The sequence below is a fragment of the Pelmatolapia mariae genome, linkage group LG18 (genome assembly GCF_036321145.2).
Source record: "Pelmatolapia mariae isolate MD_Pm_ZW linkage group LG18, Pm_UMD_F_2, whole genome shotgun sequence".
Lineage (NCBI taxonomy): Eukaryota > Metazoa > Chordata > Actinopteri > Cichliformes > Cichlidae > Pelmatolapia > Pelmatolapia mariae.
In genome coordinates, this window is record NC_086243.1 from 20,179,337 (window position 1) to 20,192,768 (window position 13,432).

The window sequence follows — 13,432 nt, forward strand, 5'->3', positions numbered from 1 at the left end:
AATGTTTTAGTCTTGCTGGTCGTCACCCAGTGAGATCCCCTTTGCAAAGATTAGAAACATGCAAAGCTGTAGTATATTTTAGTCTTTTGCTTTATGCTACATGTAAGTTTCAGTCTTTAATTTTAGTTAACTATTATAACTTGTCTTTCTTTGTTTTGTTTTGGGGTTTTTTTTTTTCCTCCCAAGAATTTTTTCTGTTATTGCCAGAATACTAAAACAGATCACTTCCTTTTTCCCAGAGGGGATTATCTTTGGACCGACCTCCCACACATCAGCCAGTTAGAGCAGCATACAAAGCTTTTTGCACAAAGTTGTTATTTCAAAACCATATTGAGTTTTATTAAGTGCTGTGCTAGGATAATCATAGTAAGTAAAAACATATCCATGAATTCATTCAAACACTTTCCCCACCCTGATCTATTTTCAGTGCCCTGTCAGGCTCTGTGTGCCACGGGGAGCTGCAGGGTTTGGCTGACCGGGTGGTGAACTGTCAAGAAGTCTTAGATGCCATGAACCTCTTGGTCCTGCAGGTCAGCTGTTTCCCTTACACTTTGCAGACCCGCCAGTCTCGAATCAGCATCCACAATGAAGTTCACTGGCCGTCCACCGACAATCTGGTGAGAATGTTTGTTTGTTTTTTTTACATCCATCCATCCATTCGCTTCCGCTTACCCTTTTCAGGGTTGCGAGGGGCGCTGGAGCCTATCCCAGCTGTCATAGGGCGAGACGCAGGGTACACCCTGGACAGGTCGCCAGTCTGTCGCAGGGCTAGCACACAGAGACAGACAACCATTCGCACTCACATTCACACCTATGGGCAATTTAGATTAATCAATTAACCTATCCCCACTATCCCCACTTTTTTTTTTTTAACACTAAAACGTTTCTTTAGTTATGAGTTACGCAGAATGGTCTACAAAACACCACGATAGGCAGTCACTGGAATGGCAAATACTAATTTCTTATGTAAATTATTTATCATAAATGACTTTACTGCAGCACACTGGCATATTTCCTGTGCTGTGGTTTAGCTACTCCCCCTGCTGTGGTAAAACTGCAGTTACAGTTTTAGACCTTTTTTTAAAAAGGGTTTAAAGTAACTCGAGCCTCGTGTTAAGGAGTTACAAGTCAGAGAGAAAGGGAACCAATATATTATAGAACACATTAGGCTCACTTTCATATCCAGTATTATATATGAGGACACTTACTCCATCATTGTGTATCATTAAGAACAGTCAGGACACATTGTCTAAACTGATGTCGGTATCATTGTCATCCAGCAGAGGGAGCAGTTTCCTGACGAGCTGGTCTACTTTGGCCTGAGGGACTACAGCAGATCCCTGCAGTGGGGCATGGCCAGTCCCATCCTGCGCTATGATGATGCGTTTGAGAAAATGGTTCACACTCTGTTGGAAAGGTAAGAGTGGGGTGAAACTGATGAATCAAACATGAAGAGTTTTGTATTTACTTCCACTGAGTGGGTAACGCATAATAACTGTAGACATTATAATCAGTTAAAAAGCTCTGATTGTACCTCCAGACATCCCCACCTACACAGCATGGTGATCCGCAGCTACCTGCTGATTCAGCAGTACACTGAGGCCATGATGGCTCTCACCTCTTCCCCGTCCCTGAGGGACCACATAACTCCAGAGACCCTGGCCATGGTGGAGGACTTGATAAACGCTCCAAGCAGAGAGGGCTCCCAGGGCCATGGCCACATGCTGCTGGTCCGTATCCCCTCGCTGCAGCTGGCAATGTTGGCCCGAGAAAGACTGGAGGACGTGAGGGACAAGCTGGGACTCCAGCTGTGCTTTGCAGTGCTGCTGGGAAGTCCTGCGTCTGAGCTCAACCTGCACAGAAATTTTACCAGTCGCCTCAGGGTGAGGAAAAAACCAGAGTCACACGACTGATTTCTTTGTGTGAAGTGTGTTCTGCTGAATGTTTTATATTTATACAGTGTTGGGATCCATCTGCGTTTTTGCAGATCAGTCATTATCAGGGAGTTTACATTATTTTGGGAATCTGTTGTGCACTTTTGTACAATGAAAAAATAGTTTTGCCTCATAATTTGTCTGCATGATTAAAGTCTCATGCATTTTTTGTTTTGTTTTTAGTTTCTATAAATAACCTGTAACTGAAGAGGGCACACTTTGATTTTCACCTCTTTTTGTCAGGCTTGGCAAGGCTGTGAGAATGAAGACTGGGTGCCACACACCTATGAGGATCTGGAAGGGCTGCCCTGCATCGTCATCCTCACGGGCAAAGACCCTCTTGGAGAGACTTTCCCCAAGTAATATCATACTTAATACTACCCTAGCTTATAACATGGCTCAGTGTGTCTGTTTCTTTAACGTAAAATGTAGCAAAGATCCTTTTAGCTCTTCTCTAAAACTCTTGTCTCCCATCAACTCCCTTGTGCACTTCTAGGTCTCTGAAATACTGCGACCTGCGACTGATAGACTCCAGCTACCTGACTCGTACAGCCCTGGAACAGGAGGTGGGTCTGGCATGCACCTACGTATCCAGGGTTGTTGTCCCTAAACCAAAGAAGGCTATGGCCCCTCGGGAATCGGATGTGGAGAAGGTCGCCACCAGCTTGAATGATGGAGATGAGCTGGAAAGACCTCAGAGCAACGGCAGCGCTGCAACCAGAACCTCTGGTTAGTGTGAATTACTGTGATGTTGGATTAAAGGAAACACAGAACGTAACTGACATGAGCTTAACTCTAATTGATTTCTGATTACAGTAAAGCAAGTCGACCATAATACATGGGTACTGTAAATGAACGTGGGTCATAGCTTTGGAATGAGTTTGGTTTGTAGAAAATTTGGTTTTAATCTAAAGAGAGAAAAAAAAAACCCCTCCAAACATGTGAGCACTTGTTAGTTACATACATGTGCGGGTGTGTCTTTCATATTTTCCTCAGGCTCTTTGGCGGAGAATGGTGTCAGCTCATCTGATGTTGCAGACTCTTTCCAGAAACCCTCCACTTCCACCTCGCAGCCTGAAGGCATGGTCACCATAGACATGGGTACATCAACACTCGGAATTAAGGAGGAGTGCGACTCACTGGGAACCCCGCTCTCTTCCGACCCTTCGAAAGCCTCCAAGGCTCCTCCATCCCTCTACTCCAGTTCCTCATCTTCTTCCCCCTCACCATCTTCCTCCTCCACCCAGAGGCCCAGCCAGTCCACGCAGTGCGATCGCGAGCCCACGAGGGCATCACCGCGCACAGTCATCTTGTCGCGAGCGGCTTACAATCTGTTGTCGGGGGAGTCTGGGAGTCAGCTGAGCTCCTCCTCGCTGCTCCCTCACGCAGACGTGGCCTGGAGCAGTCCGCTGAGGCCCATTATCACTCACACCCTGCAGGGGACGGAGCAGAGCATGTACTACCGCCAGTGGACCATCGCGCGGCAGCATCATGCTGATTATGAAGCGCCATCTGTGCCGCATCCACGACGCTTGCTGCTCAGTGGACCCCCACAGGTAACAAATCTCGTGTGAAAATAGTCACAAATAAGAAAAGGAGTAACTTGATTTAAAAATAGAATACAGAGAATTCTTTTTAAAAATTTTCTTTAAATTTATTGGCATCCATATAAATTTATGCAGTTAATTACTCATCTGGATTTAAGTGTCACTGTAGTTCTACTGGTATTCTTTCCTTTCCTTCGCTAGGTGGGAAAAACTGGCGCCTACCTGCAGTTTCTGCGTATCCTGTTTCGGATGCTCATCAGGCTGCTCGAGGTCGACGTGTATGATGAGGATGAAGAGGAGGAAGGTGAGACTCATAGGGATTTGTTTATTTTTAATGGCCTTCACATTTTGTGAAATACATCAGATTTATTATGAAGCAGTTAATTTGATGGTGACAAATGTATCAAATCACCCTCCACAGAAAATTCAGAGGTCACAACTCTAGTAAGTACCCAGTGGCCGGACATCGAGGAAGTCCGAAAGCTGCCCTTTGACCCCAACCTCCGAGATCCTAAATTCAGGAAAGCCAGCCCTGTTTACTCTGACAAGATGCTAAAGTCTTTCAAAGGTCAGCAAAAACATGGAAAAAAACCCATCAAACTTGCCCCCTCTGAGTTCAGCTTTTTAATCGGGTGTTATTAAAAAATGAACTTAAGTTTTTTATGTTTATGTAGGTTGTAAGCAAGACGAAGAGAGCCAAACTCCAGCCACACGAGTGACCAAGTCGATACGTCAGAGTAGGTTTGCTGCCCACAATGCCTTTCATCACTGTGACCAGTGCCATCACTACTGTGAAGCAGGCGTAGCCACACAGGTGAGATGCACGACCAACACCTTCTGCTTTACTGCAGACTTACAGATGCACATATCCCATCCTTGTGTTAATATTGTACGTGTGTGTGGTTGTGTTGTAGCTGTCGGAGTGCACCTTTCATGCTTTCACCTTCTGCTCGTCCATGCTGGGAGAGGAGGTCCAGCTCCAGTTTGTGATTCCCAAATCTAAGGAGGAGCACTTTGTTTTCAGTCATCAGGGCAGCCACCTGGAGAGCATGCGTCTGCCTCTGGTCTCCACCAAGGTTAGTTTGCTCAAGACAGCAGTATCTGTCGGGCCTTAATCCTTCTAATCGCCGTTTGGGTCACATGTTTACTTTTGCTTCAACCGTGTTTATCTGTCTGCAGGACCCCGACCTTCTCAAGAGTCCAATCTTCACCCCGACCACAGGACGCCAAGAACACGGCCTGCTCAACATTTTCCATGCCACGGAGGGCGCAGCTCATCTGCACATCCTCGTGGTCAAACAGTTTGAGATGCCTCACTATAGGAAGTACTGGCCCAACCACATCTTGCTCGTCCTGCCCGCCATGTTCAACAACGCTGGAGTTGGTGAGCAGCTGAGCTGATCTCTGTTGTTAAACCTGACAGTTTTTTGATCCTAACTAAAATATATTTAAAATATTTCATTCTACTTGCAGTCGATATAAATTTTTTTTCCCATATCATCTTTTTTTTCTTACCCTTGCTAGTGTTTGTTGTCGTGATTTGCATGGCAGCAGATGCTAAAAAGAATAGCAGGAACTTGTGTTACATTGCTCACTCGCTCTTGTATGAGCAAAAATAACTAAATGGAGACCCTCTTATGAAAGCATTTCTCCACAGCACTACTAGTGGTTGAAAGTCCACACAGTGGCGTTCAGCCTTCCCCACATTACAGCTTATCACTCTGTTGATAATGAGTAATTCGTTGCAGTGTGTTATGTACCATGGTCGTGTTTTCAACTTGTTTTTAGTGCTGTGTTTAAAATAGGCGAAAGGTTACCTGTTGCCTTACCCAATGCGAGAAGGTCAGCCATCTATTGTATCAGTCTGATTTGTAGTGCAGCCAATTAGGTGCAAGGCCTTTCTGAAGTGGGTGTAACTAAACAACATTTCTCTCAGATAAGCAGATGGCATTGGGCTAAAGATGACCCTTTATGTCAGTGTGACTGCTTTCTAATCAGGATAGTACTTCTCTGCTGAATACCTAAACATATTTTTATCTGCAGTGGCCGACAGAGTGTAGAGACTGCAGGCAGGCTGGAGTGGGTAGAGATGAGGAGAGTGAAAGGGAAGGTTTACTAGACGGTAGTGAAGCCTGAGATGATGTAGGATTTGGAGAGCGGGGCACTGGAAAAATAAATAGACGGATGGTAGAGTTGAAGATGTTAAGATTTTTACTCGGTTATCAGAACGGACAGATCAGAGGGACAGCTCAGGTTGAGCGATTTGGAGGAAAAACGTTAGAGAAAAATGGTTGAGATGGTTTGGACATGTGCAGAGGACGGATAGTGGATATATGGAGCTGCCAGGCAGGAGGAAAAGAGGAAGACCTCAGAAGAGGTTCATGAATGTAGTGTAGGAGGACATGCAGAGGGTTCGTGTGACAGAGAAGAACAAAAAGCCCAACAGAGTGTACCTCATTGTCTTTCTAAACTATCAGACTTGTAAATTTGCATATATTTGCATAGAGCTTGTATACATTTGCAAATTTACATCCTTTACATGGGATTTGAAAAGATTACTTCTTTTATCAAAGTTAATTAAAAGTGCATCAGTTTTAATCAAATCTTAAATGAAAACCTAACAAAAACAATCCTGTCTGCTTTAAGGTGCAGCTCGCTTCTTGATCAAAGAGCTGTCATACCATAACCTCGAGCTGGAGAGGAACCGACTGGAGGAGCAAGGTGTCAAGAGACAAGACATATGGCCTTTCATTGTCATGATGGACGACTCCTGTGTGCTGTGGAACGCCCACCAATCAGCAGAAGGAAGGTAATAAGCGCTTCCCAAGTGTAAGAGTGGAGTTGGTTGCTACGTTTAACCAAGCCCTGTTCAAAATCAATTTTACATATGTTCAAAATATGTAAAATTGCCCTCCCCTCTTGGTTTCTTAGTGAGACATCAGATGGAGGCTCATGTCTCAGCAACGTGTCTCTAAAAACGGTGCTGCAGCACATGGAGAACACGCCCAAGATCTCCCAGTACGCGGTGTGCGGCACACGCAAGTGGAGCAGCAGCCTGGCTCGCAGGTCTCCCAGCAATCCCTTCAGTCGGTGTCACCTCCATGATTTTGTCATGCTGAATGTGGACCTGACGCAGAACGTCCAGTACGACCTGAATCGGTAAGCTCAGAGAAGGCCCTGTGAGTCAGTTGGTCTGAGGTGTTCATTGTCATCGTTACCTGACGTTGCTGTCCCGTGCAGGTATGGCTGCGAGGAAGTGGACTTTAATCTAAGGGTTAATAGCAGTGGCTTGTTGCTGTGCCGCTTCAACAACTTCTTCCTGATGAAGAAGCACATTCCAGTTGGGGGAAGAAACAAAGAATTCCTGGTCAAACCTAAACTCATGGTGGGTGTTCAGGTGATAAAATTATTCGCTTTGTTATGTCGTTGTCTTTCTGTGCGTAACATCAGCTCACATGAAACTTCTTTCTTCTCTCCAAAGGAAATAGAAAACCCCGCTCTAATCAGCCCGTTGCAGTATGTTTGTGCACCAGACAGCGAACAGACCCTCCTCGACGCCCCGGCCCAGTTCCTACTGGAAAGGTTCCTCCAGAGCTGCAGTCACAGACTATTTCCGAAAGCTGTTAGGAACAGAGACAACCCAGTTCTGTCCATTGACAGCTACCTCAACCTCAGCCCGGAGGTGAGAGCTCCCCGGAGGTTGCAGTTGAAAGCAGGAACAGTAGAATAATCTCTATTTCAAACTTAGGGCAAGGCTTAAATACCAGACTACTGTGATAGACACATTTTGGATAGAAATCGAGTGCTTCTCTGTCTGATATGCAGAGTTATATACTTTATAACGTGCTCTAATCTGTAAAGTATAGAGAAATGAGACAGACCTGCTCCCCGACTTTAATGTAGATTATTTTTTAACCCACAGAGCATGTTGCATGACTTTCCCATCTGTTTTTCTTAGAACATTCTGACCTGCATACACGCACATGTGCACACAGTGAATGCTAACAATGCATTTACTGCACATTTGTGCATAGGAGGCAATGACCGTCTATCTGTACACACAGTCTTCTCAAGTTTTTGCACACCTAGGCACATCTTTTGTTTTAAACTTTTACCCACAAGGCAACTTTAAATTTGCTTGAGCAGACACCTTCGGGAGCTCCCAGCAGGAACTGTCAGGGAGTCGTAATGTTTTCTTTCAGTTACTTCGAATCTAAAAGGCAAGCTCGTGATGTTAGTTTCACTTTTCCCGACTGTGATTAATGAAGTTTGTCCCTTTTTTTTTTGTTGTTGTTGCAGATCTCTGTGTGCTACATCAACTCTCGTCCACACTCCACCAACCTGAACCATCAGGGGCTGGTGTTCAGTGGCCTGCTGCTTTACCTCTGTGACTCCTTCGTTGTTTCTGGACTCCTGAAGAAATTCGACTTCCTCAAAGGTATAAAATCAGTGTCACGATTAAAGGAAGGGATCGGGATGCTTTGTTGCTCAGATTTTCCCAGTAAGACCCCACACATAGTTATAGGAAATGACCTGGTTGTTTTCTTAGATTTTCACCTTCCTCTGTTCTAGACTGTCAAAATAAAAGCTTCCAGATGTTAAAAGGACATTGGCAAGGTTTGGGTCTCTCTACAAAATAAGAATCAAAATAAGTTCCTGACTACAGTAGCTTACATCCCAGTCATACAAGCATAGAGAGCAGCTGGTGATTGCCTGGCAACCAGTGGTTGCTAAGGGAAAATCTGTATCCCCGAACCAATTGGTAAGTGGTTACTGGAAGTTGTGTGCTGTTGCTAGGTGAAATTTGTTACAAAGATATAAAAAGTGCTGCACCGAAAACATCCTTGCAGTTGGTTTGGTTGCTAATAGGTTGCCATGGTCACCTGTAGTTTGTTTGGAAGGCAGAGACAGTTCTTGCGTATGAGTTGGTGTCTCTGCCACATGTGGATGTATTTCTAGCCCTGTTAAATCTAATATGATAGAATTATGCAATCTGTCTCACAATAGAGAACTAAACAGCTAAACTTGATAATTAAAGTGGCACTGCGTGTCCTACTATCTAACTTTTGATCCTGAATTTGTCCACAGGTGCCACCCTCTGTGTCATCTGTCAGGACCGCAGTTCCCTGCGTCAGACCATTGCCCGACTGGAGCTGGAGGACGAATGGCAGTTCCGCCTGCGGGACGAGTTTCAGACGGCCAACTGCAGCGAGGATCGGTCCCTCTACTTTCTGACCGGCCGCCACGTTTAAACCTGCTCAACTCTATGCCGCTGCTGAAGAGACCCAATCAGAACTGAGATTTAGTTCCAGACCTGCAATCAAAATTTTGATCAGGCAGATGACAGGTCAGCAGGGAAATGCTGGAGCACGAGGTGTGAGGACTACCTGACGCAGCTTTCTGTACTGCCAGTGTGCACTGTGCCCGACTCTAAAGAGGGTCAGTGAATGTTTCTGACTTTCGCTCGCTTGTCGGCTTGTCTTCAGTTAAGCTTGTGTCGTAGTGAAAAAGACTTTGCTGTGAGGGGAAAAAAAGCACAGCTGAAACTGAACTTATTTTGTTTTGGTGTTGTTTTTTTTGGACTCACGATGGATAATGTGACTATTTGAAGAATGTATTTTGAACCCACTTTGTCCAGTCCTGGATGTTCGTGTTTATCTCAGGGGGTCAGAGGGAGGTGGCTTTAAGGAGTTGAGTTACCTTCACCATTCTCACATGGGTACAATGGAATATATTTTAACAGGGACATGGCAGGTTTGAGACCATGGTAACATCTGTGTTTGTTAATGTGTGTGCATCTGCATGAAAACAGTTTAAGTTTGCCATTAATTTTTCTAAGCACCAAAGACGCCTTTAGCTGCACTTTTCCTTTTTCCTTTGCTTTCTTTGACCTTTCTCACCTGCTTTGCCTCTCATAATCCACAAAGCCCATTTATGTTTCCTCATAACGTTACAAAGATACACCCAAGAGTTTGGTCATTATTGGATTTCAAGTCATCAGGAGTATCTGTACTGGAAGCTGTGAGAATCAAACAATAATTAAGCACTATTAAACTGCATCCACACAGGAAGCAGTTTGCTTGATTTGTTACCTAGGTAACCCACTAATGAATGGAATCCTGCGTTCTCATTGGTAGTTACTTCAATTCCTTGCCTCAAAGTTGAGAACAGTTTATCTTGGGATTCATCCAGTTAGCATTGTCAGCAGGTGAAACGTGACATGTAGTCACATGACACATTTCACTCACTTTCTTCGACGGTTTGTGGTCGCTACGCCGCTGTGAATCAACATCCACGCAGGAAGCGACGTGTCAACCAGAAACCATAGAAGAAGTCAGTGACGTTCTGCAACTGTAGCCAAAATAACCTACAGTGACAGGAAATTTAGAGACTTTGAAAGCGCATGATACTGCTGATTGACATATTACTGGGTTGTAAATACTTTAGAGGGTTACCTAGGAAACCAGAGCTCAAAATATCTGCAAGCGATGCTCGATGAGAGAATAGTTTCCAGCGTGGACACAGCTTTAGATGATCTGCCACAATGTTTTTATTTTTACATGCTTTCTGTTAACGTGGACACTGAGCAGTTGATATAGTCGTATGTTATGACAGTAATTTTTCACATAGTCGCGCAAAGTGTACCACAGGCAAGCTCCCTCACTGCCAGCTGTCCTGCTACTGCCCGTGCCTGAGATGTCACCTCCTGTTATGGTGTCCTGATTGTTTATTGAAGATGTTTGCTACCATCCACTAAAGGGTGAAAATTAGGTTTACGCATATACTTGAAAGATGAATGTTTTTATAAGTTTCTGCACGTGGTTGTCCAAAGAATATGCCTTAAGCGATGTTTCACACAGTGTCTGCTTAGGTTTTGTTTTGTTTTTGGACCAATGAGAATGAAGAAACCTTTTGACTGTGAGGCGAAAGAATGTTGTTTGTCTCTGTGTGTAGAGAGATCAAATAATTGGGTTTTGGACTACTGTACTGTTTAAAGCTTTGTTTACATTATTAATATATTCGATCATCCCCTTACCCACTGAGGGTTACTGATGTGTTTAATGTTGTGTAATGTTTGCCAGTGTATTTTGGTGATGTCTTTCTGCATTTTTATGTTGCAAAGGCAAGAAGAATCTACCTAGATTTGTCTTTTATGATGTCTTTATTCCTTTTGGGGTTTTTTCTTTCTTTTTTTTTCTTTTTTTGAAAATGAGAATCAGGTCCATGAGGATTTTTTTTTATTTATTTGAAAAGCATTTGGGACTGATAATCATATTGGAGTGTATAATTTGATTGAGGCCTAAGTTCACTTGGGCCAAGGGAGCGTCCCCTCTTCAAAACCGGTCGCGAAGGCTTTGCACAAGACACAAACGAATGATTCTTGGATCTACTGAATGTCATTGGGGGTTTTGCAAATGTTGGACTTGCACTATACAAGTTGCCAGCTTAAAGAATTATTTCCATGCTAAGAAAACAGTTATGTTCTCTAACCCCTAGATTTAATATAATAGTGATGATCAAAACATTGGTCCGTAGAAAGTGTTTTTCCTCTTTGATTTTAATACTTAATATGCAACTTGCTCCCACAATCTTAACTGAAATGTGTTTGATTACCATGTGCAGCACAGTGGTAGCCTTGGTGCCTGGTTGATCTACCTCATGTTTACCATTGTGGTTGCAGGCTGTGAATATCTTAATGTTAGAGCCATGCTGTTGTTGTTTAAAATGTCTGAATGTAATAAAATGGCATCTAAACATATCCTGTTGTTATTTTTCCTCTTTGTTTTCAGTGCCCGACTCTGTGATTTAATCTGTTAACAGACACAAAGACAGTAGAGTGAGTTGCATACCAAAAATTGGCGAGCTCCAGCAAAGTTGCAAGACATTATACAGCTGTTGTCAGATGTTTACATACTCATCATGGGCAGGAATGTCGTGGAAATTTGGGGCTTTTGATCATTTTCGTTCTCTTTCCAGGGATTGTGGAGCATATATCTTTAATTACTTTAAAAAAAAAAACAAGAATTAGTTGCATAATTTGATGTTATTTTGGGTTTTCTCTAATCCCTGCAGGGTCCAAATTGTACATACACTCACTTCAGTCTTTTAAAAAGTGGTCCTGAAAGTTCTACTGTGTCTTTTAACTCAACATCAGATCAGATCATGATTAACTACAACTTTATCTTTGCCAGCATAAAAAGGATTTGTTTGACATCACTTACTGGATTGACCAATAGTCAGAACAATTGAAAAGTCCAAGGAACTCAGTGAAGATTGATTAGGGAGACTTCTAGTTTGCTCAAGTTGGGGAGGTCACCTGGAGCCATTTATGAACAAGTGCAGTTTCCCAGATCATCAGTTCAAACAGTCAGACAATTTCAAATAATTGTACGTAAAGTTATTTGGATGTGTAATTGCCTTGCCAACGTCTGGACAAAGAGCCAAGCTGTCACCCTTTGTAGGAAATTGGTTAAGATGTTTAGGAACAACCAAAGAACCACTAAGCCTCAAGCCAGCCATGAACTGGAAATTGCTGAAACACCAGCATCACAGTCCACAATGAAGTGAGATTTACATTGGCATGGACTGAGAGGGTGCCGACTAAGAAAGAAGTTCGTACTTCCAAATCAACACCTTCAAGCTCAACTGAAATTTGCCACTGCTCATGTGGACAAGCCAAATGCCTTCTGCCAAAAAGTTTTATGCTCAGACAAAACAAAGCGTTCCAGTTGTGGAACATGGTGGTGGCAGCATCATGGTCTGGGACTATTTTTTTGACACTTGTACTGGTGCATTGCAGAAAGTGGATGGAAAGATTTTTCAACTTTACCTCAAATCAACAGCTTGATGGTTGAAACTTGGACACAATCAGATGTTCCAACAGAACAATGATCCCAAATACATCAAAACTGATTTTGGAATGGATAATGCAGGATAACATTAAGCTTTTGGAATATTTCGACCTCAGCCCCGTTGAAAATTTGTGGACTATGCTTAAAAGCTGGGTCTGTGCAATGAAACCAACCAGTTTAAATGAACTCTACCAATTCTGCCAAGAAGAGTCGTCAGCTATCCAGCAAGAACATTTGATTAAGTGACATTTAATCAAATATATTGCTGGGAGTGTATGTATACTTTTGATCCTATATGTATGTATACATACTGGAAAAAGAACAGTTCAAAGAAATACCCATGATGAGTGTATGGAAACTTCTGATCACTGTATAACTCCTTTATTACTTCTTATCATTTGGGCTGCATGTTTGAATTCTATAAGCTCTGATTTCCATTGGTTTTGATGCTTTAATGTTGTATTTTGAAGACAAGTGCACTGATACAAAGTTTAAGTAGGGTTCTTCAAGCATGTGGCTCCCTGTCTTTAGCCTATAATTAACAGTATCCTCACTCTCATCCACACAATGCCAGATCTTTTTATTCTGCCAGAGTAAACCCCGAGGTCTTGTTTATTTCCGAAGCAACATCTCTCCTGATGTGTTTTTTTCCATCTCAGCACCTCTGTATCTTTGTTGTGAATAATGTACAATGACCTTTCTCACTATCAAGAAGAGAAATAACTTCATAATGAATGCTGGGCTCTTTCTGGCATCATCACTGTCAGGGCACAGGGGCATTGTTGGTCCAGGGACATTACTATTTCAGCTCCTGTGAGGTAATATTAGAGCAGGCTTTCCATCAACCTACAACCTCTGTGTGATATAACACAAGGCTATTTTCAGCCAGCGGCTGTCAGGACTGGATAAGAAAGTAAAGGCATGAAAGGGCGCCTGGGATGCTGATTCTGGCACCTCATGATTGTTCTTTATGGAAAAGTAGGCATTGTGCAGAAAGCCCACGTGATTTTAAATTATTTTTATGCGTTTGAAATCTGATGCTTGCAAAGATGTCAGAGGGGTAACTCACTATTTTAAGGCTATTAATTTACAGTACTAT

General features: G+C 43.1%; 1 protein-coding gene across 5 annotated transcripts in view; it reads left to right on the forward strand.

Annotated features, from left to right (window-relative positions):
• The window catches only part of greb1l (GREB1 like retinoic acid receptor coactivator), a 43,563-nt gene extending 32,323 nt beyond the window's left edge, over positions 1-11,240 (forward strand). For 4 of the 5 annotated variants that reach the window (XM_063461575.1, XM_063461579.1, XM_063461577.1 and 1 more), the window contains 17 exons: positions 428-617; positions 1,281-1,417; positions 1,541-1,883; positions 2,178-2,293; positions 2,431-2,663; positions 2,931-3,490; positions 3,683-3,785; positions 3,903-4,049; positions 4,156-4,295; positions 4,396-4,557; positions 4,661-4,865; positions 6,128-6,290; positions 6,413-6,640; positions 6,722-6,866; positions 6,963-7,163; positions 7,781-7,919; positions 8,570-11,240. In XM_063461575.1, the coding sequence (XP_063317645.1) occupies positions 428-617; positions 1,281-1,417; positions 1,541-1,883; positions 2,178-2,293; positions 2,431-2,663; positions 2,931-3,490; positions 3,683-3,785; positions 3,903-4,049; positions 4,156-4,295; positions 4,396-4,557; positions 4,661-4,865; positions 6,128-6,290; positions 6,413-6,640; positions 6,722-6,866; positions 6,963-7,163; positions 7,781-7,919; positions 8,570-8,733 (3,376 nt within the window). In that variant the 3' untranslated portion in view covers positions 8,734-11,240. The remainder of the gene's footprint in view (positions 1-427; positions 618-1,280; positions 1,418-1,540; positions 1,884-2,177; positions 2,294-2,430; positions 2,664-2,930; positions 3,491-3,682; positions 3,786-3,902; positions 4,050-4,155; positions 4,296-4,395; positions 4,558-4,660; positions 4,866-6,127; positions 6,291-6,412; positions 6,641-6,721; positions 6,867-6,962; positions 7,164-7,780; positions 7,920-8,569) is intronic. The other variant, XM_063461578.1, reaches the window with a different exon arrangement.
• Positions 11,241-13,432: the final 2,192 nt, after the last annotated feature.